At 37.0% G+C, this 22,914-nt stretch overlaps 1 protein-coding gene and 1 pseudogene across 1 annotated transcript; both read right to left on the bottom strand.

Annotated features, from left to right (window-relative positions):
• Positions 1-6,717: 6,717 nt before the first annotated feature.
• On the bottom strand, positions 6,718-7,692 carry monDomV1R-ps1223 (vomeronasal 1 receptor monDomV1R-ps1223 pseudogene; annotated as a pseudogene).
• Positions 7,693-21,748: 14,056 nt separating this feature from the next.
• monDomV1R1262 (vomeronasal 1 receptor monDomV1R1262) lies at positions 21,749-22,651 on the bottom strand. Its single transcript, NM_001166788.1, is given in 1 exon segment — positions 21,749-22,651. A coding segment is annotated over 1 exon segment (903 nt).
• Between the last annotated feature and the right edge of the window lie 263 nt (positions 22,652-22,914).

Raw genomic sequence — 22,914 nt, 5'->3', positions numbered from 1 at the left:
TCAGGAAGACTTCTCTTTTTGAATTTCAATCTGGTCTCACTTAGTAGCTGTGTGATCCAGGGCAAGTAAGCTTACCTTGTTTGCCTCAGTTTCCTCATCTGTATAATGAGCTAGAGAATGAATTGACAAACCAATCTTTGCCCAGAAAGTCAAGTTCTTGACATCAAGAAGTTTACAATATAATAAGTTGTAAATGAACATATAAAGCAAACTAAATATAGGATAGATAAGAAATAATCCACAAAGGGAAGGCACTATATTTAAGAGTGGTTGGTGGGGGCTATAAGGTAGCACAGTAGGTAGAGCACCAGGCCTATGTAAACCTTAAAATTTCACAGACTTATGAATGTTAAAAATTTTACTCCACATTGAGGAATCCTCCAATTCCCTACTTGAAATAGTTCCCTACCAGATAGTGAGAACTCTACTTGAATGTGAAAACTCCTTGCTATGGGAGTATCCCTACTCCACCCCTACTTAGGACTGCTTTAGGGCAGAAAACTCCTTGCTAAACAATGAAAGTACTTGAAAACCATATTTATAAAGGAAAGGAGTTCTCTGAGCCATGCCTGTTTTTGGAATTGATACAATGGGATGTTAGGTGCCTATAAAGGTGGGGCAACTTTTAAACTACTTAGACCTAAAAGGTGAAAACTTACTCAGAGGTTTTCTCTTAATGAAATTAGATGACTCAACAGCATATTTTCCTGACTTACTAAAGAGATTAATCTACTCAGCTGTGAATTCAAAATGGGCTGTCTTTTGGAAAACACCTACAGTGATTGGTAGATGGAAGAACTTAGGGGAGGTGACATAGGAGATTTTGCCCTTAAAAATAAGAGCTCAGAGAAGAGGAGGAGCATTCTGAAACATTCAGATTAAGGAGGACTCATTCTGAAACATTCAGATTGAGGAAGGACTGATTCTGAAACATTCAGATGGAGGAGGGAGCTGGTGAAAGCAGCTGAGATGATGCTGGCCTGGTGTCACTAGAATCCTTGCTTAGGCAGACCTTGTGGTGAATGTTAAAAGACTGACTGACTGATCTCTCTCTCTCTCTTATGACTCAGGTCTAGGTCATGTTGGCTTAAGGCCCTTCATACTTATTTCCTTTTTCTCTCTTTATCTCTTTTCTTTAATTCCACATTTGTATTAATTTAAATCTCTACAAAACCCAGTTGACTTGGGCATTTGAATAATTGGGAATATTACCCTGGCGACCACCTTATATTTGATTTAAAAACCAAGACACTGTAGTGAAACATATTTTCTGTGGTCAAATTTACTCACCCTCTCTTATATCTATCACAATTTATATCTTCCACTATTTTAATCACTACAGTTTAAGACCTCAACCATTTTAAATCTCACATCCCCCACCCCACCTATGGTGCCAGATTCAGAACCAATGCACCAGAATCAGAGCAAACAATGGACAATCTCTCAGTCCTTGTGAACTGGCTAAGCCCAGTGGGCATGTACTCCAGCGAACTCCTAAATTTGGGACTCTAGGAGGCTAAAGAGTGAGGGCCTTGGGCACTGAGATAGAGCAGAGAGGGGTGACACACAGTAGAATCTGTGATGACTCAAATAGTAGCCTAATGCAAAAACCACTCTTTTGCTCCATATGTAGAGAGACTGCTCTCTGCCCTCAGAATTCTGGTTGGGAAGGGAAGGAAAAACCAGCATAGTAATAGCCAGCAATGGCCAAGAAGTACAATCTTCAACCACCAAAAAGAACAATAGAAAGGCATTGACTCTGGATAGTTTTTATGAAGAAAAATCCAGACAACCAAGGAGACAGTAGAGGATGACAAACAAGCAAATACATTCAAACTTTAAAAAAAAATGGAAATTGGTCACAAGCTCTCCACAAAATCAGAGTGGAATTTGAGAATCAAGTTAAGAAGATAGAAGAACCTTAGCAAGAAAAGTGGGAAATAATTAAAAAAAAGAAAAAAAACAGTTTATAGGACAGAATCTTAACCTTAGAAAAACACATTCTGAAATCAAATGAACTGATAAGCAAATTTAAGGAAATGAACTGTTGGAAGTCATAAAAAGCAGGATAGACCAAACTGAAAAGGAAAATCAAAATGTCCTAGGGGAAAACCAGTCTTTAAATGGTATAATTGGGCAAGTAGGAACTAATCATTTCACAAGACAGCTATAATTAATAAAGCAAAGTGAAAAGATTGACAAGAGAGAAGGAAACATGAAATATCACGGAAAAAAAGACTGACCATGAAAACTGGGCTAGAAGAAACAATTTGAGTATCATTAGTCTACCTGAAAACCCAGTAATAAACAGAAACATAGACATCATACTAGAAGAAATTAGACAAGAAAACTACCCTGGTGTTCTTGAATAAGAGGGCAAAATTGACATTTGAAGAGCCCATAGATCAACCTCTACACTAAATCCTTAAAAGACAATCACCACGAATGTAATTGTCAAATTCAAGATTTTCGCAGCCATGGAGAAAATATTGCAAAAAGCCAGAAAGAGACAATTTAGATATCAAGAATCACCAGTCAGGATTACACTGGATGTGGCAATCTCCACACTAAAAGACTGCAAGGCTTATAATATGAAATTTAGAAAGGTAAGAGAATTGGGAATACAACGAAGGATCATCTACCCATTAAAATTGACTATATACATCCAGGGGAAAGTATGGGCATTCAACAAAACAGATTTCCAAGTATTTGTAAAGAAAAGACCAGAACTAAGCAGAAAGTTTGATGTCCAAACACCCATCAAGAGAAACATGAAAAGGTAAATAAGAAAGAGAGAGGAAAGGAAAAAAAATAAATTTTCTTCTTTTAGGGCTTTAATAAGATCAAATTGTTTATATTCCTATATGAAGAAATTAATAAAATTGAAAGTGAAAAACCTATTGAATTAATAAATAAGACTAGTAGCTGGTATTCTAAAAAAACAAATAAAATAGACAAATTACTGATTAATCTAATACAAAATGAACTGGAAAAACCTCCAGGAATAGATGCAAAGAGAAATAAGTAGGATCAGGAAAACACTGTACACAGAAATTGAATCATTGTGGCACAATCAAATGTAAAAGTCTTTTCTGCTAGTAGCAAAGCAATGATTGAGAACAATCTAGAGAAATGTATGAGAAAGCTATCTCTTCACATCCAGAGAAAGAACTATGGGAGTAGAAATGAAGAAGAAAAACATATGATGGATTATATTGCTTAATAGGGATATGATTGGAGTGTTGAGTAATAAAATATCACTCTATTGAAAATATGAATAATATAGAAATAGGTTTTCAACAATAATACATGTGTAACCCATTGGATGTGTTGGTCAGCTCCCAGAGAGAGGAGGGAAGAAGAGTGGGGAAAAAATCATGAATCATGAAACCATGGAAAATTTTTCTAAACAAATAAATTCAAAACAATATATATATTTTTTAAAAAAGATAGTTGTGCAGTGAGCAAATAGAGCAGCAGGCTTGGAATCAGGAAGATCTGGTTTTCCATTAAAAATCTGAGTGGTTTACACATATGCAATACTGATAATGTTTCATTATTGATAGTAAGCAGCATCCAGTTGCCCCCACCAACCATAGTTCATGTACTCTGTTCATCAGTTCCAGTTCCATACATTTTAACCCCAGTTCTGTCAGAGATTATGATTTCACTTAATCAGCTAAGGCTGATGCAGGCCCTCATCTTAACTTTATCTCTCATTTTCAGTGTGATTTTTTTTTGTAAACAACAAATTGTCAGATTCTGTTTTTTTTCTTTTCTTCCCATGAGTGAATTCATCCTATTCACACTCAATGTCATATTTACTAATTGTTCATTTCCAACTCTGTTTCTCCTCACTGTTTATTTCCCTTTTTGATTCTGTCTGCTCTTTCCATAAATACTCAGATGTCCAATTTCTTTAGACTAATCCCTATCCTATTAACCTGTTTTTCCCCAAATCCTTTCATATCATTTCCAAATTGTTCCCTTACTTTTTTTTTATTTCCTTATCCCCTCAGCTTACCACACCTCCAACTTCTTGATATATACTCCCCATTGGGTATTTTTCTTTTCCCTTCTTTTTCTTATCCTCTCTTCAACCTTTCTTTTAATCCACCCTTTCTTTTCTCATTCCCTCAGTCCCCCAAAAGGACTCTGACTTGTTCCCTTATCCTCTTCCCCTTCACTCCTCTTTTTCTGTGTTAAGAAGATTTTTACCCTTCTAATTGCCTTCTAGAATTCTCAGCCCTCCACCAACACCTCCCCTTCTCTATGGCAATTGCTTCACTTGTTCCTCTTACATATGACATTGCCATTTTGCTTTTTGATGAATTCTGTTTTTTTCTTCAGGAAAAATGGTCATTCTAGTTTGGTGTAAGGGGAATTCCAAATTTGTTATGATTCAAAACTTAGGGGTTTTAGGATCCTGCTTACACTGAGATTTTGTGATTATTGTGTGAACTTAAGGAGAATACAAAGGAAGTATTATTTTCAGATCGTAAAGATAAGGGAAATGAATTTTTGAATTCATTTTATTTATTCCTTCAATTCATTCAAATTACTTGACACAATCTCAAGGTAGCATCAGATAAAAGTCTAGAAATAAAAGTTTCTCCTTCCTGCTTCAGGGTTTTGATTTACTAATTGGACTAATCTGAAGGCAGGAATTTTAGATACTATATATTCCATTTCTGTAAGGTATGTGTAATTCTAGATATTATTATATTTTAACATGTGAGGATTTTATGCATGAAATTTTTTTAAAAATACCTCTACATGAAGATTAATAAAGAACTGTGTTTAGACTGTGCCTCTCATATTGGCAGCATGTGGAAGAACTTTGGTCCTTCATGCATTTAAGATTTTTATAATGAAGAGCTCAATTTTATCTTTCCCAATAAAATTAGTTTCCAATCAACACATTCACAGGAAACTCAAGAAGACACTACTAAATTTGAATATCATTTATTTAATATTTTTGGGCACTATCAAGAGAATCATCTTATCACAGGTACAGAGTTGAAGTTTCGGTGTCTAAGTTCACCTTTTTGTTAATGTTCAATCATTCAGTTGTGTCCAAGTGCTTGTGACCCCTTGGATCATAGGACACCAGGCCCTTTCCTTCTCCACCATCTCCTAAAGTCCAAGCTTATGTTCATTGCTTCCAAGGCACTGAATATCCATCTTATACTCTGCTGTCCCCCTCCTTTTGCCTTTAATCTTTCCCAACCTCAGAGTGTTTTCCAAGGAATCCTCTCTTCTAATTATGTGGTTCAAGTACTTAAGCCTCTGCTTGAGTATTTGTCCTTCCAATGAATAGTTTGAACTAACTGAAATATTGATTGATTTAATTTTCTTGCTGTCCACAGTACTTTCTTCACTCTTCTCCAGTACCACAATTTTAAAGGGTTGATATTCCAGCGTTCAGCTTTTCTCATCGTCCAGCTCTCACAGTCATACTTGACTACTGGGAAAAATAAGTTTTACTCTATTGATCTTTCTTTTAAGGTGATGTCTCTGATTTTTAATGTGCTATCAAGGTTTGCCATATCTTTGCTTTCAAAGAGCAAGTGTCTTTTCATTCCATGGCTGCAGTGACCATCTCCATTAATATTTGAGCCCTAGAAAATAAGATCTCACACTATTTCTTTTCTTCCTCTTCTTGGTAGGAAATTATTGAAAAATAGACATGATCTTAGGGGCTGTTCTTAATGGTAAACTTCCAGCCAGCATTTACACTCTCTTTTTTTCACTTAGCTGGAGGCTTCTGAATTTCTCTCCACATTCCACCATCAGAGTGGCATTATCTGCTTATCTGAAATTGTTGATATTTTCATGATTACCTTAATTCCATTTTTTGATTTTTTCAGTATCATGTTTCACATGATAAACTCTAAATATAAATTGTCAAGAAGGTGATAGTATATACCCTTGTAGCATTCCTTTTCAAATCTTAAACCAGTTAGCTGTTTCATGTTTGGTTCTGTTGCTTCTTGAATTGCATAAAAAGGTCCTCAGGGGACAAGTAAGATGTTATGATTCTTGCATCCCTTTGATGACTTGTCCCATTTTGTTGTGACCTACACAGTCAAAGACTTAATGTAGTCAATGAAGCAGAAGTAGATGGGGTGTGTTTCACCCTGGAACTTGCTTGATTTCCTCTTAATCTAGCAAATTTTGACCTCTCTGTTCTAAATAAACATGTCTCGATTAGCTCAGAGTTTCACTGAACTATGCAAGTCCTTTTGCCATGAGATTCATAAGGGGTAAATATCACCTAAGAGACTAAATTGAAAAGTTTAAAATGGGGTCTTTATGTAGCATGATAATCATTACTAAGTATCTTCATAGAATATTCACTCTTGGTGTGTAGCTGTGTGCATTCTGGTTAAAAAGATACTTTAGGAGAAAAAGAATAAATTTATGACTTTCAGCATGTATATTACATTTCATTGTACATATAAATAATATAATTCAATGTAATGTACTATAATATGTAATATCTATTATTAACATTAAAGCATAGACACTTCTTAATGTGTGCTCAATATTATTGATTTTCTAAGGTTAACACACAGGCTAGTCTGAATGTGCTTGCGTATTAAAGTTGTTGAGAAATAAATTCTCGTTATTTGAAATAATATTGATTCCGGGCTCCATCAACCCCAAGGGATTGGGCTAGGTGGTCTTCCATTTTCCTCCCTACTTCTAAAATCTTCATTTTGGGGGCTCCATATGTATTTGACGTGATACTATGGATAGCGGTATAACACATGAACGTTTTATTCTTTGGATTGAGCAACAGAATTTCCAAAGGGACCAGGTTTCACTTCTTATCAGCACAAGAGGACAGATTGCTTGAAAAGACATAGACAGAAACATAGGAACATAGAATTGCCAAGGTGCATATGCCTTAAAATAATCTGTATAAATAGCAATGATAGCACATGCTGAGTTGAAGAAGAAGAAGATGCTTACCAGCAACAAGATGACTTTTATGGCCCTGATCTCAGGGCAGGCTTTGGAGTAGACTTTGGTGCTATGAATATGCTGGACTTGCTGCTGATGTTGGTACAGGACAAACACCATGTATGCACTACTAACAGTCATGGCAGCCACAATAATAAAATCATAAAAAGCATTCAAGTATTGAACTTTTAATCGATCCATGTTATATGTGTCCATAAAGCAATATCTTATTTTGTTCTTCAGTTTTATCTTTGTGATATTCCTAGGACCATTGATATACACAAGAAGAGCAGCATCTATTAAGAGATTTAGGATCCAGCAGAAAATACAACAGGGAACCATACTCTTATGCAATGTGACTTTGAGAATTGCCCACTTGGTGCTGCTTGGACTTATGACAATGGCCTGGAAGATACTTAATAGGGAGGTACTGCAAATGGAAAGGCCACGGAATACTCTCTGCAGATAAGTTATGATTTTACACACAATATCATTTAGAAAATATGTCCACTCCCAAGAAAATATTGTCATGGGTATCCCCCTACAGAGAAGAAACATGACATTGGCAAAGGATAGTTGTATGAGAATTAGGTGTATGCGTCTGGGACTTTTCTGAATTTTAAAATGAAAACAGTAATGACAAATGAGGTAAAAGTTTCCTAGGACTCCAATTATAGTCTGCAACAGGTAGGCAATCCCCAGGATTTTATCATTAGAAAACATTTTTTAGATGATTTGCTTAGTAGAACTTCCCTTTAATCCAAAGTGACCTACAGAGAAAAAAAATGGAATTCTAAATATCCCAGCCTCAGTTTCCTGATGAGATTTCATAATTCCCTCATCTTTCCAAAAAGAAGCAAAGATTCTTCCTAGGTAAGCTGTATAGAAGTTACTTTAAAAAATGCTTTCCTTGGGGTGGAGACAATATTGCTGAGAAGAAACAGGTACTTGATTTCTCAAAAATTACATCTGAATAAATTCTGGAGTCAAAGAACTAGCAAAAAGATGAGATTAAATACTTTTTATGCATGACAATTTAGACGATTGGCACTAAATGCCCATTGCACCAGAGTGGGAGTGGAGAAAAGACCAATAAACAAAGGCAGGCCTCACCTTGTCAAGTCAGCAGAGGTCATGCGGGCATTTGAATCAAATGCAAAGGCTTCCAGAACCCTCGGTCCTCTAACACTAGTGGGATTGAGAACTGGTCATATGGAGATTACAAGGGTCTCTTATCTGGCTGAATTGAAGGATTTGGTTGCAATGCTCATAAATATTCAGTCAACAGTCATGGGTAACATTCGAAGGGTGAAGAGAAGAACTGAGAAACCAACATTTTTGGCTGTGAGAGAGGAAGGAACCCAGTCACAATTCTATGACAGAAAATAGTGCATGTGTTTACTCACAGAAAAGAGCACAGGTTAAGAATCTATTAAACTCAACTATACTTAGATCATAACACCTTGGAAGAAGTGACAAATTATAGAACCCTTGAGCTAGCTCTGAAATCTGGTTCACATAGCCCTTTTAAACTTGGGACAGTACCTTCTGCACCAGAAGAACAGGGTCCAACTTTAACTTTGAAAAAGTTAAAAATAAAGAAAAAGACCGAAAAGTCAGCAGACAAACAAAACAATAAATAGAAAAAATTAGGTTACAGAAATGACAAAAACACAAACTTTGAAAAAGACAACAAAGTCAATATTGCTACATCCAGCCTCAAGTAAAATATGAATGATTCTCAAGTCCAAAAAGAATGACTAGAGTAGCTCAATTTTTTTAAATCAAGTAAGAGAGGTAGAAGAAAAAAATTGAGAAAAATGAGCTTATTAATAAAGAAAAATGGACGGAGGGGAGAATGTATTTAAAGCTTGATAAAAAAGCACAAAAACATTGAAAAATTAATACCTTTAAAGTAGGGTAGGTTATCATTAAAATTCACTAAAGAAAACTCTTTAAGAGTAGAATTGATCACATAGAAAAAGATTTACAAATTAGCTGAGGAAAAGAACTTCTCAAAGAGTAGAATTGGCCAAATGGAAAAGGAGACCCAGAAGATCACTGAAGAAAATAATTCCATGAAAATTAGAATTGTTTACGTGAAATTTAGTGACTTCATGGGACATGCAGAAACAAATGAAGTTAAAATAATGACAGAATAAAAGAATTATATGTTTGGAAAAATAAGTGACCTGGAAAATATATCTATGAGAGATAATTTGTAAAGTATTTGTGTTACTTGAAAGCCATGGTGAAATAAAGTCCAAATGTCACCTTTAAAGAAATAATCGAGGGAAAGTATCTTGTTATCCAAGAAAAAGAAGGTAAAATACAATTTGAAAGAATTCACCAATCACCTCTTGAAAGAGATCTTAAGTTGAGAAATTCACATAAATATTGTAGCCAAATTCCAGAACTTCCAGGTCAAGCATAAATATGTAAATGGTGGATAACACACAGTAATCATAATGTCAAAAAATTTGCAAGTTTCTCTAATGAAGATCTCTTTTGTTGAATATATGAATGAATCAAATATATAAAAATACAAATCATTCCCCAATTAATAAAAAATCAAAGGATCTGTACAGTCAGTATGATTTCTAGCTTAGGCCATGTAATTTAACCTCCTGGCTTGCAGTTATCAGAATAGTAAAAAACAGTACATGCTTTTTTCTTAATCTGTCAATGTCATACCATGATTTCAATTCTGTATAACATAAAAGCAACTATGGAATATTTTGTCATTTCCATCTCCAGTAATTGTTTCTCATGCCTTTTCCTACTTTTTTTTTGAGAATACCTACCTGCCATTCTAATTATGCCCTTCATCTCCTTCAATAAATCAAAATAACTTCAAAGAAAGCAGGAAAATCTCATGGTGGGGGAGTTTTCTTAAGGTAAGAAGGAGGTAAATGAGTATGCCCCCATTTCATTAATGAAGGAAATGTGTAAAAAAATGGGTGGAACTGAAAGATTTGTTGAAAAATATCACCCTGAGAAAGCTTTAATGAGGAGAATTGGAAATTCATAATGACCAGATCATTTTCCACTTTAGAGGAATTTTGAAACACAGACAATATCAAAAATATTGGATACATTTCTCATAAAGTTTACAACTGGTGAATATCAAGAGGGGTTCAGTGGTGATAAGGGACAGTATAGAGAAAGGACTTAGGAGTCTCCCCTAGATATTACAGAAGGGGATTCCTCTTCCAAATGATAACATTTCTCTTCCCCACTGTAAAATTGAGATTTGAACTCTGGACTCCATTCCCCAGTAGTCCTTGCTAGCTCCCAGAATGCTTTGTGATCTCACTGAATTCTCAGGTGGGCAGAGATTGAGAAGGGATTTAACCTGATTGCAAAGGCTTTTGTCTCTCTTTTGGACTTCTGTTTTGGAGCAGACGCAGCTCTTCCATGATGTGAGATTATCTTGTCTAGGCCTCTCTGGCCTAGGCACATTTTTCTTATTCTGTATTTTCTTTAATTCTCAATCTTCAATAAACCTCTAAAAATATAATAATCCTTGCAGAGAGAAACTAATTTCTACCTGCCTCAGTCTCCTCAGTCTCCCCTAAATTTTAATCTTTACACCACCATCCCCATAGACCATGAACTCATCTCAATATGGGTAAAGTTAATTTAACCCTTTTGGGACTCAATCTGCCTTTTGGAATGGATTAATTGTGAATTTCAAATTACTACTAAACACACACATATGTTTGTATGTATGTATACATGCATATACACATATATTCCCCAAAATATATTTCAATTTATAAATTTCCCTCTAATATGTACATAGCAGTGTGCTAAGTAGGACACAAAAGAGAAATAAAAAATTATCCATGTCCATTCCAACATGAAGTACATCACATAGACAAATAGATGTAAGATGTATTTAGATTTAAATGGAAGGTAATTTTAAAAGTAAGATGTCAGCAGTTGGAGCAATGAGGGAAGGCTTCCTATAGCAGGTGGCTTTTGCCAGAGATTCCAAAAGGTGTGCATGGTTAATGGTCTTATCAGTCTTGCAACCTACGTCATCACTACCCTTTGCCTCACTGATTGGAGGGTAGGGCTATGAACATCAGATCATCATTTAAAGAGAGAACTTAGCTCAGAAATGTCCCCATTTTTCACTTAGGTGCACTCCAGTGAAATTTCTATCTAACTTCTCCATTACAGCTTGGCATGGGACATTTTATCCCTCTCCCTCTCCAACTTCTTTTCAGTTTCCTTTTGTGTATTGTCTTCCTCCATGTGGTTTTAAGCTATTTAGGGTCAGAAAATGTCTTTCTTTTTTATTTTTGTATCCTCAATGCTTAGAACAGTGCCTGAAATTTAGCAGATACTTAATGAATATTCATTGATTGATTGATGTGCTACAGATGATGTTAGGTAACTTTCAAAGTATTATTCACCTCCCCAGGGATGAAAGATCTCTAGGAACTTACTCATTGTTCATTTGCAAATGTAAAATCCATAGAATTATCATTTAAGAAACAGCATGAAAAGTTAGGGAGATGATACCTAAGTAGGCTCTAGCCAAATTTAAAATACATAAAGGAGAACATGTTGATAATTTCAAACATATATATGTACACACACACACATACACACACATATATATAAATATAAATATATATATATATATATATATATATATATTTGTTGATCAACTCAGCTTCCCAGGACTATCAGTGTTGATTTGTCCTAATAAAATGGTCACAATAAAAGAGTGGGGAGCAAGGAAGATGGTGGCAAGAATTGGTCTTAATGTTTCAGTTGGCAAAGTTAAAAGGAGGCAAAATACTAAAGTCCCTTCTCTCTGAGGAAGATGCAAAGTCATAAGATGAGGAGCAGGAATGACCTTGGAGATTCTCTTGCCCAACTCTTTTCCTTTTTAGTCAGGTGGAACATGCTGCAAAAGGGAAATGTTCCCAGAAATACACGATTAGTAGGTAGTTGAGCAAGTTTTTAAGCTTCAGTCTCCAACTTAAATGCTATTTTGAAATGTTACATGATGCTTCATGAATAGCCTCTACACACCAAGTCTGACAATTGGGCTAGGAATCCCTTTGTACAAAGTACAATTTGTAATGCAAGAAGTCAATAAATCATACTGGATAACAAGAATCAAATAACTGGGAGCAGAATGGATCCTGGGCAGGGACTGAGCAAAAAGAAGAAGGAACGGAGATTGGAATGATAGCTCAGAGGTACTACTGTAATGACCACCTGGTAGTTGGCATATCAATGTTACATTGACAAGAAGCAACCGTATTATAAAATGTTGAGCCCGGGGGGAGGGGGGAGCCTAGTACAAAAGAAATGAAGCTAAAGTTGACATCAAAGTACTTGAGTTCTAAGTCCTGGATGCCATTTATTATCTCTTTATCCTTGAATATATCTTTTCCCTAAAGATCAGTATACTTATCTGTAAGCTAAGGGCCTTGAACAAAATGGCACCTCCTTAGGTTCTAATCAGAGAGCTCTTAGGGGTGAGAACAGGATTAAGTCCAGCCATGTAAAGAACACATACACAACATTACATATTCCAATGGGAACTGAGCATTTAAGCCTATACCTTCTTACCTGGAACAAAGCCCTGGTTCACCATGGGTTGAGGACCCGATGGCTACCCTCACAAGGTTTAGCCGGCCTGTTGAAGCCGTTGCCCAGGGTGTGGCCGCTGCCACATTCTAGCAGCTACTGGGAGCCACAAGTGAGAGCTGGGTGTCAGGTGGGGGTCAGAGGCTGGAGAGCTGCCCTAGGAGGGCACAACAGGTCCTCCATACCAGAGATACAACCCCCCCTGAGCACCCCATATGTCCTCGACAGAACCAACTCCACCAGCATCGAAGTCCTGGTCCTCAAAACCCAGGTACGATGGTCTGGACATGTCATCCGCATGGACCCACAGCAAATACCAAGACAGGTATTCTATGGTGAACTGTCAGCTGGACTCAGAAAACAAGGCCGACCAAAGAAAAGATTCAAGGATCAGCTAAAGTCAAACTTGAAGTGGGCTGGCATTACACCAAAGCAACTAGAACTTGCTGCCTCTGACAGAAGCAGCTGGCGAACCCACATTAACCATGCCACTACCACCTTTGAAGATGAGCAAAGTCGACATCTTGCCGCTGCGTGTGAACGCCGACACCAGGCCACAACCGCACCTCCCATAACAACTGGAGTCCCAGGCCCCATGTGCCACAAACTGTGCGCCTCAGCCTTTGGACTCCAAAGCCACATGAGGGTACATCAATAGATGAAACTGCACAAAGACAATAGTCATTCTCGATCACTGAGAGACTACTATATATATCTTACCTGGAACAGTGTATAAGCCTAAAAGGGGGGGGGGGCAGGAGGAGAGAAAGAGGAGAGAGAGAAAGAGAGAGTGAGAGAGAGAGATACAGAGAGAGAGAGAGAGAGAGAGAGAGAGAGAGAGAGAGAGAGAGAGAGAGAGAGAGAAGTGGGGGAGAGAGATACAGAGAGAGAGATACAGAGACAAAAGACAGAGTTAATTCAGTCATCACAGCATAGAGCAGACAGTATGTTCCTTGTTAATCCCAAGGATAATATACCTACATTGACATCCTCCACAAGATTCCTGCCTTCTCTTGAGCAATCACTCAGGGATATCATCTTCTCCTAGAAAAGGCTCTTTTCTTATCAATCTCAATTTCTGAGGCTCAGCAATAGTTACTCACCTAGTTTGCTTCTGCTATAAGGAGAATGGATAGAGCTGTAAAAATTAATATGTGTCATAGGAGAGGGGGCAGGAAGGAGACTCCTTATATAGGGAAGGATATGTCTGAATTCATCTCCTCCAAGACCTCTTATTTTCATGTCATCTTCATTACACGAGCAGTGACACTTTCTGCATGGGGAATCCAGGATGCTTCTGAAAAATCAGCAAACTCTGGTCTCAGGTGCAAATCCTCATCAACAATGGCAGTCAATTAATTGTAATTTTCATAGATGTACCACTGAGCAACAGGAACAGAAACTTTTCCTGTACCTCCTGAGAGGGGAGGATAAAATAAGCATGAATAAGTGTCTTAGAGAGGTGACACTGGGAATTCTAGAGAGGCAGTAGGTAAGGGCCCCCTTTACATGTGCCCTGAGGATTCTACTGAGCTATCCTATCCTTCAAGTCAATGTAATCAATATTTATTCAGCAGCTACTACATTCCAGGCACAGGAGAAGACATGGTAAAGCATGGCAGTATCTTTGCCAAGAAAACCTCATGATCAATATGGCCATGCTCTGGTTTAGCATGTCTACAAAGAGTCAGACATGATTGAAAAATATGCCAAGCACTGTACTGAGGTAGAAAAAAATAAGGAGAAGAGACACTCCCTACCTGCATGGGGCTTACAATCTAATGGGAGAGGGAGAAAATCAAATGATAAGGTGAAGTCATGATACCCCAATGCATTCTGTAGTGGGAATCCACTGAATCTGCTGACAGAAAGGGCTAATATGTGGATAGTTACTTTTTGTTTTTCAGTTCTGTCCAACTGTTCATGATCCCATTTGGGATTTTATTGGCCAAGATATTTCTATGGTTTGATTTTTTCTTTCTCTAGCTCATGTCTCTGAGGCAGAAATGAATACAAATAGAGTAAAGCGACTTGCTCAGGGTCACATAGCTAGTGATTGTCTGAGGCTGGATTTTAATTCAGGAAGATGAATGGTCCTGACACTCTATTGACTTCACCACCTAGATACACATTCTGAGGACCAATAAAAAAACTAACATTTTTCCTTTTAGGGGAGGCCATAGTCCAACTTAGGAAGACGAATCCTTGCACATAGCTAAAGATATTGAAGATAGAACTGAATAAGGAAACCTCAAAATTCACCTTCAGTGAATTCTTTTGTTTTGTGTTTTCAGGATTAGGCAATGAATTTTTCCCCCAAAGTACAGACCTAGAGGAACAACCGAGCAGGCCTGGAAGGGCTGGAGAAGCCATCCCATGCCATCTATATTATGAGCACGAGCCCCAACATTTCAGTTTCATAGATGAATTGCTCTGCCTTACTAATTGTGTAGACACCTCTCTCATCTAAATCTTTTTTTTAACCTTACCTACAATCTTGGAGCCAATACTGTGGATGGATTCCCAGGCAGAAGAGTGATAAGGGCTAGGCAATGGGGGTCAAGTGACTGGCCCAGGGTCACACAGCTAGGAAGTGTCTGAGGCCAGATTTGACCCCAGGACCTCCCATCTCTAGGCCTGGCTCTCAATCCACTGAACTTCCCACATGGCCCTCTCCTCAAAATCTTTCCTAGAACATGGTATATGATTTCATCTCCTGTGGTGCCTTGACACATATACACCTTAGGTCACAAGAAATTTGAGATACAAGCAGTACTGATTGGGATTTTTTGCTTTAAATCACAAGCAGATATTTAAATCCTGAGCTTCCACCACCATCCACTGGATAGTCTGCTGAATGTTTGGTTTCACAAGTTACATGAGGCTGTCTTGTTTAGTTCTGTTTTTATCTGGCCATTTTTAAATCTATATTTATTATCTGGCCATGCAGGCATCTGTAATGAATTGCTTTTGCTTTCTTCTTTATTTTTGTCTTTTTTATCAATTTTTGGGGCAAATTTCTTAATTTTTAATCTTGGGTCCAGACCACAGAGGAACTGAAGGAGTTACAGCAGCAGCAGCATACAGAGATTCTGCAGGAAATTAGTGGGAAGGAGCCTGGGGAGGATGAGCTACAGTACAAGTGAGATTAAGGAAATGTAGAGGATTCAGGAAAAATTAAGTTTAACAGGTTGTGCGTTGGAGCTGTGGGACAACACTTGTTTCACACATTATTGAATCTTTCTGAAAGGGATGAAGAGAATAACTTCCATGGAAAGGTTTTTCCTGAAAGAGCCTCTAAGTGAAATTGAGTAAAGTGTGGCTAAACAGCCAAAATCCAATGAAGAAAATAATGATAATTACTTAAGGTAAAAATATAGCAATTTATTTTAGCAATAAATTGATGTGTAAAGTCAAATTTGTATTTAAATGTAGCTTTACCTGTGTAGAGAGTAAGTTATGTTGAGAGAGGGCACAAAATGGAAACCTCTGCCAGCACCTTTACCTGACCTTGAAGGTAAATAACATTTCATGAGCAAGTTTATTTCCTTACATTCTTTCTTATTATCTTCAAATATATTTATTTGTTTTTTAAAAAGAACATTTTAATATTTGAAAGCATAAAATTTGTGAAAAATTCTGTAAAAGCAAAAAATATTGTGAGTTTTTTGGGACCAGAATGAATTGAGTGCATTTCCATTCATTTAAATGGGGAAATTTGATTTGACACATGAGCAAATTGAGTTATGAGCTTGGTTGGCCATGGAACAAATTAGTCATGTGTCAAGGTGCCACTGTACTAGGAAACATCACATCCTCTTCTCCTTAGTGAGACCTTGTAATGATTACTGTGTTGGATGACATGAAGGTCCCCCCTGAATATTTTCTTGTTTCCACTTTCAGTTCTTGTTTCCCATGGCTCCTCCTTCTTGCCCTTTTTTTGACAGAATATCAGATATCCACTTTATGATCTCCATCTCCATGTTAATATGATTTAAATCACTCCAGAGTGTTTTGCTTGCTGAGTGTTTGTCACTTCTATACTTTATTATTTGGATTAAATAAAACTATGTGTTTCTATTGATATCTAGATCTCTCCAGTTCTATAGCCTCTGCTTCTAAATTGGAATTCAGTAGAGACATGATAGAAGGTGTAATGGATATACAGTCCGGAAGACCTGAGTTCAAATTCTACCTCTGATACTTAAAAGGGATATGAACCTGAGGGAGTCACTTCATGTTTCTTAGCCTTGATTTCCTCTGCTGGAAAATAAAAATAAAAATGTCATTTGCTCATGGAGTTGGGAACATTTAATGAGGTAAAATATATGTTAAGTGCTTTGCAAACTTGAAATTATATTATTATTATTTTTTATTGGCATCTTTATATATTACCCAGTGTATTAGCCTCAAGTCCTTACTTGTCCCAATTTTTTTAACATTATTTTTTTATTTGGTCATTTTCAAACATTATTCCTTGTTTACAAAAATAATTTTCTCTTCCTCCCTCCTCTTCTCCCTCCCCCCATAGTTGACATGCAATTCCACTGGGTTTTACATATGTCCTTGATCAGAACCTATTTCCATATTGTTGTTTGCACTGGGGTGATCATTTAGTGTCTACATCCCCAATCATATCCCCTCGACCCATGTGTTCAAGCAATTGTTTTTCTTCTTTGTTTCTACTCCCACAGTTTTTCCTCTGAATGTGGATGGTGGTTTTTCCTCATAGATTCCTCCAAGTTGTTCAGTATCACTGCATTGTCACTAATGGAAAAGTTCATTACATTCGATTGTACCACAGTGTATCAGTCTCTGTGTACAATGTTCTCCTGGTTCTGCTCCTCTCACTCTGCATCAATTCCTGGAGGTTGTTCCAGTCCCCATGGAATTCCTCCAGTTTATTATTCCTTTTAGCACAATAGTATTCCATCACCAACATATACCACAATTTGGTCAGCCATTCCCTAATTGAAGGGCATCCCCTCATTTGCCAATTTTTTGCTACCACAAAGAGTGCAGCTATAAATATTCTTGTACATGTCTTTTTCCTTATTATCTCTTTGAGGTACAAACCCAGCAGTGCTATGGCTGGGTCAAATCTTGTGCCAATTTTTAACAACATCCTGCCTTTACTGACTAAACTTAACTTGTGGTTCTCTCTTCTAGCTATACGTATCCTAGAATATCAAAATCCCTCTTTTGAGTCCTTGACCTAAAGTATCATATATTTTCTTGCTAAGTATTCTCTTTGATTTCAAAGGCAGAACCATTTTGAAATTAAAAAAAAAACAATTTAAGTATAAGATATAGACATCCATGGCTTGCAAAATGGTGGCACATTGGATCTAGAATGAGAAAACCTGAGTTCAGTTTGGACCTCAGACACTTCTTAGCCATGTGACTCTGGAAAAATTGACTTAACCTCTGTCTGCTTCAGTTTCCTTAACTATAAAATATGGAGAATAATAACTCCTACTTTACAAAGCTTTTGTGACGATCAAATGAGATAATATTTCTAATGTGCTTAACACAATACCTGACATATAGTAGATTTTTAACAAATGCTTTTGCCTTCCCTCTTTAGTTGAACTCTGGGCTGATAGGAATAGTGTGCCATCCTCAGTAATGACACTCAAATAATTTTCTTGTTGGTTTATTAGGTACACATCCAAAGCTTAAACCAGGAAATCTAAGAAGGTTTGTTTTGTCTCAGTCTCCTTGAGTGTAGAAAACATGGTTCCCAGCTCCCATAAAAGCATTTAATGTATAGTGTCATCACTCTCAATTATAGGATCCTTGTGCTTGGTTCTCTTTTCTTGCCAAGTTTCATGCTTCTTGAGAAATATTCCCACATTTCTATATGGATTCATGAATTTCTGAACTCTTAGAATTATATGTTGAGATTTTGGAGTGAATTCTGAATAGGGTCAATGAAAACCCTACAATATTAATACTTTTCAGTTTGAATCTCAAGGACAAATCCAGTCTCTATGCACTGAGAGTTGAGAGTCATTGGACCCAGACTTTCTCTACAGTTTTTTGTTTTACATTTTTATCTATGACATGTCCTCTAATTTTCAAGATTTCTACCCTTGTCCACTTATTCATTGACTTACTTATTTTTAAATTTTAATTGCAAAATCAGTTAATCCTTGCTTTATTTTATCAATACATATTATCAAAAATTTAATGTATCTTTTTTGAGTCCTGTTATGACAGGGCAATGGCTTCGACAGGCTGGCTAAACCTTGTGAGGATAGCCATCGGGTTGTAGACCCCTGGTGAACTAGGGCTTTTTAAAAAATAGACTCGAATACAGGACTACAATCCCCACGAGCCTTTGCTCCACTTCCCCAGAATGCCTTGTAATCTCACCTGGGCTGAGATGGAGAAGATATTTAAGCTGATTCAAAGGCTTTTGAGGGACCCTGGGACTTCCATTTGGAGCAGATGTGGCTTTTTTTCATAATGTAGGTGAGGTTGTGTCTAGGCCTCTCTATGGCCTGGACACATGTCTCTTATCTTGTATTTTCTTTAATCCTTAATCTTCAATAAACCTCTAAAAAATATAATACTCTTTGCAGAGAGAAACTAATTTCAGATGCCTCAGTCTCCCCATCTCCCCTAAATTTTAATCTTTACACTTTGCTCATCCAGCATGTGAAGACTGCTTCGGCCGAACAGATGGAAGAAACCAACAAGAAGGTTCAAGGGCTGAGATGGTGACGCAGCAAAGCACTGTGGAGTGCTTAGGGCGTGTTGGAGCACAAAAGACAACACGGCCATCCAATGTAGCTGAGGAAGTCTCCAGGTGTAATGACCTTTCGTGCCACTGGACCCAAGCTTCCAACGCCGAGGGAGTGGGACTGTCTCTGTGCATCGACTTTTCCACTTAAATCTCCTTCATGCACAAGTGTCTTTGTGCACAAAAACACACAAAGACAATCATCATCCTTGGTTACCGAGAGACTACTACTATGTGTTATGACAGTATGCTCTGAATTTTGGTCACTTGTGCCTCAACAATACCATTTTCTTTCATGTAAGTGTGTGTAATGATAAAAATAACTATCAATTAATATTTTCTGAATTATAATCATTGTTTTAATCATATTCTACCTACATAAACTGTATAACTGAAAATATGTTACCCTAAAAGGGAACTACATTTCCTGAGAGCCCACTGACTTCTTGTCATTACGTACTTCCTGTAGACAGGTAATAAATATCCAGTGGGTAGTCCTGCTCCTCCTCTCTTTACTTCCTGTTCTGAGCTTGGTGGTGGTAAGGTGGGCTTTTGAACTGGCTGATCAGCCATGGGCAAATGGTCTTTATTTTGTATCCTCTTTATTCCTTGATTTCTAATGATCATTTAATAAATCTTCTAAAATATAATTTTACTATATGAAGATTTAATTTAAATTTTATCCATTGAAGGGATAAGGGAAAAACTCTCAATTATTTTTAAGTCATGTTTCTCTTGCCAAGGCTTAGGTGGGTGGGTGGGGTAAATGAAAAGCCTTGGAAGCCCCTTGAACTCTCTTTGGAAAAAACATATTTTGCTCTATATTCATTGGTTTCCAACTTTCCACAATGAGACTGTGAGCTCCTTTCCACAGAAACTACTTTCTAAGTATTCCCTACAATGCTTTTCATATAGCAGGTACTCAATAAAAATATTATGAAGGAGTTAAATTTTCCCTAAACCCTTCAGCTATGGAAGTAGTAATCATCATCACTTTCCTGCCAAGACTTAAACAGCACTTTGAAATGTGGAATGAAGGGGTTCTATCTCTTCCTTTCACTACAAAAAATGAGACATAGTTTCTGATTTTTTCATAGCCTATGAAGACTTATTTTCTGGCTTCTCCCTCACATCTCAAGGAAATTTTTAAAATTATATTCATCCCTTCAAACAGTATCAGTGAGCAAAAAAATTATGACATATAAGCTTCAAAACAATTGGGAGATATCTTCTTGGAAAGAAATCATCTGTTTTTCTTTCTGTTTTCACATAGGGATAATATTTTATCTGTCCTGTTCTTTTATTCTTCAAAGCATTATTTTTATTTTTATATCTCTTTCTACTTTGCACCCAGGTTGTCAATTCAGTGAGAAGCATGACTGAAAGTGACTTAATTTTGGTATCCTCCATGTACTTCCAGAGCAGAGCTTTACACAATAAAGTCTTAACAAATGATAGTCAATCAATAAATTAATCTTATTTTTATTTATTTTTATTTTCATTAATTCTTATTTATTTGTTAATTTGTTAATTCTTAATATATTCCAGATAACATGATGAGCATGACACAAAGAGCTTATACCCTTAGAGATCTGGCTTCCTAATGAGAAATCCAACCTGTAAATAGATAATTCAAAGATACATGCAGGACAGATAGAAATTAACCTTAAAAAAAGAAGATGAACAAAGTCCTCCTGCAGGAGGTAATATTTGTCTGAGCATTTGAAGAAAGCCAGTGATTCTAAGTGGTTAGATGGGGACACTCCCTTTGCCTGATTTTCTTCAAGCTATTATTTTCCCCAAACTCATAAGTTTGCTAGTTATTAATGATTCCTTTGCAAATTCCACTAGATAATCACTCTAAGAACAGCACTAAATGTCCCCAAATTAATCTCTTCCTAATGCCTTTCATTTTTCTCAGTTGTCATGTTCTCCAGGCCCAAATTTAGCATCTTCAGTCCTACGCTAAGCAGCTAAGTATATCTCACCTAATTAACATGTGCTGTAATCTTGGCATACTAAAAGTCCTTTGTGCTCATTCACTTGAGTTCTGCTATTGTCCATGTGAAGAGTTAGAAGAAAAAGGGAGTGTTACACTCTACAGCCATTGTCACGTTTCTAAGGTTACTGGTTTGTGTGTGTGTGTGCGTGTGTGTGTGCGTGTGTGTGTGTGTGTGTGTGTGTGTGTGTGTGTGTGTGTGGTAAATAGACAGAATAGAAAAGAACTGAATTGAGAAATTTTTGAAATATTTCTTGGAAGGAATTTTGACCTGGCTCTCATTTCTTCCACTAATTGAATGAGGACTTTAAGCTTACTTCACCCTGTATTCCTTCCACTGCCAGTATCCCAACTCTATTATTCTGTGTATTCCTGGTTTAAAATTTTAATTCCATGGAAGATGGCCTTTGCCTCCTTCAATGGGCACAGTAGGAACTTGTAATCTGAGTGTCACTGTTGAGCAGTAGGAAGGGGCTGACAGTTGGAAACAACAGAGAAAGAAAAACTGAGACATGAAGCAACATAGGATTAGCAACTTTTAAAAAAGTCATATACATCACAAAAAAGGAACTCATTAAGTTAAAGCTAGCAAAGGTGATCACCAATAGCAAGACGGCTTTGGCAGCACGGATCTCTGAAGAGCCTCTTTGAGACAGCGTAGTCATGTGAATGTGTTGAACTCGTTGGTGATGTCTATACAAAAGAAGCACAATAAAGCCACTGGTAATGGCCATGACACTCACAAAGAATCCATCATAAGCAAACTTCCAGATCAGGAATATTGTAGTCTTCATTTCATGGAGATCTAAGGCACCAAATCCAATGTTGTGGTCCACTTTACTGTGTGTTCTGTTCCCGAGAACAATGACATACAAAGGCAGAACTATATCTGCCAGCAGATTCAGGACCCAACAGAGAAGACAACAGAAAAAGATACATTTCAGTGCTCTGGTTTTTAGCTCTGCTATTCTGAGACTGCTTGGACTGATGGTGATGGCCTGGAAGACGCTTAGGAGGGTGCAACTGCAGAGAGAAAGACTACGAGCCACTCTCTGCATGTAAATTAGAAATATACTCCCAGGATAATCCACAAAATATTTTAATTCCCAAACTTCAAAGGTCTTGGGAATTCCCCTGAAAAGGAGCAAAATTATATTGGTAAAGAGAAAATGTATGAGAATCAGAATTATGGATTTTTTATTTTTGCGACCACTGTTCAACTTAAAACTGTAAAAGAATATGAGGAAGGAGTTCCCTAAGACTCCAAATACAATCTGGTTCGGGTAGGCAATCCTCAGGATTTCATTCTGAGTAATCATTAGATTTATTTAGATTTCTTGATCGGAAACTTTTTCACCAGATAAAAAGTGACCTGGAAAAAATACAGAATAATGACAGTTAATGACAACATTTCCCCGGAGAATTTGCCTTCCTCTTTTGACCTATATCATGAGAAACAGAAATCTTATGTGTATCAGTGGGGAAAGGATGTTGTTCCCAAAGAAATGTTCTTGCTACATAAATCCACTAATCCTTCAACCAATGATATGGCTATTAATTGCTGACATTGTATTATAGGAAA

The sequence above is a fragment of the Monodelphis domestica genome, chromosome 6, assembly GCF_027887165.1.
Source record: "Monodelphis domestica isolate mMonDom1 chromosome 6, mMonDom1.pri, whole genome shotgun sequence".
Lineage (NCBI taxonomy): Eukaryota > Metazoa > Chordata > Mammalia > Didelphimorphia > Didelphidae > Monodelphis > Monodelphis domestica.
This window is presented reverse-complemented; position numbering and strand designations above follow the sequence as displayed.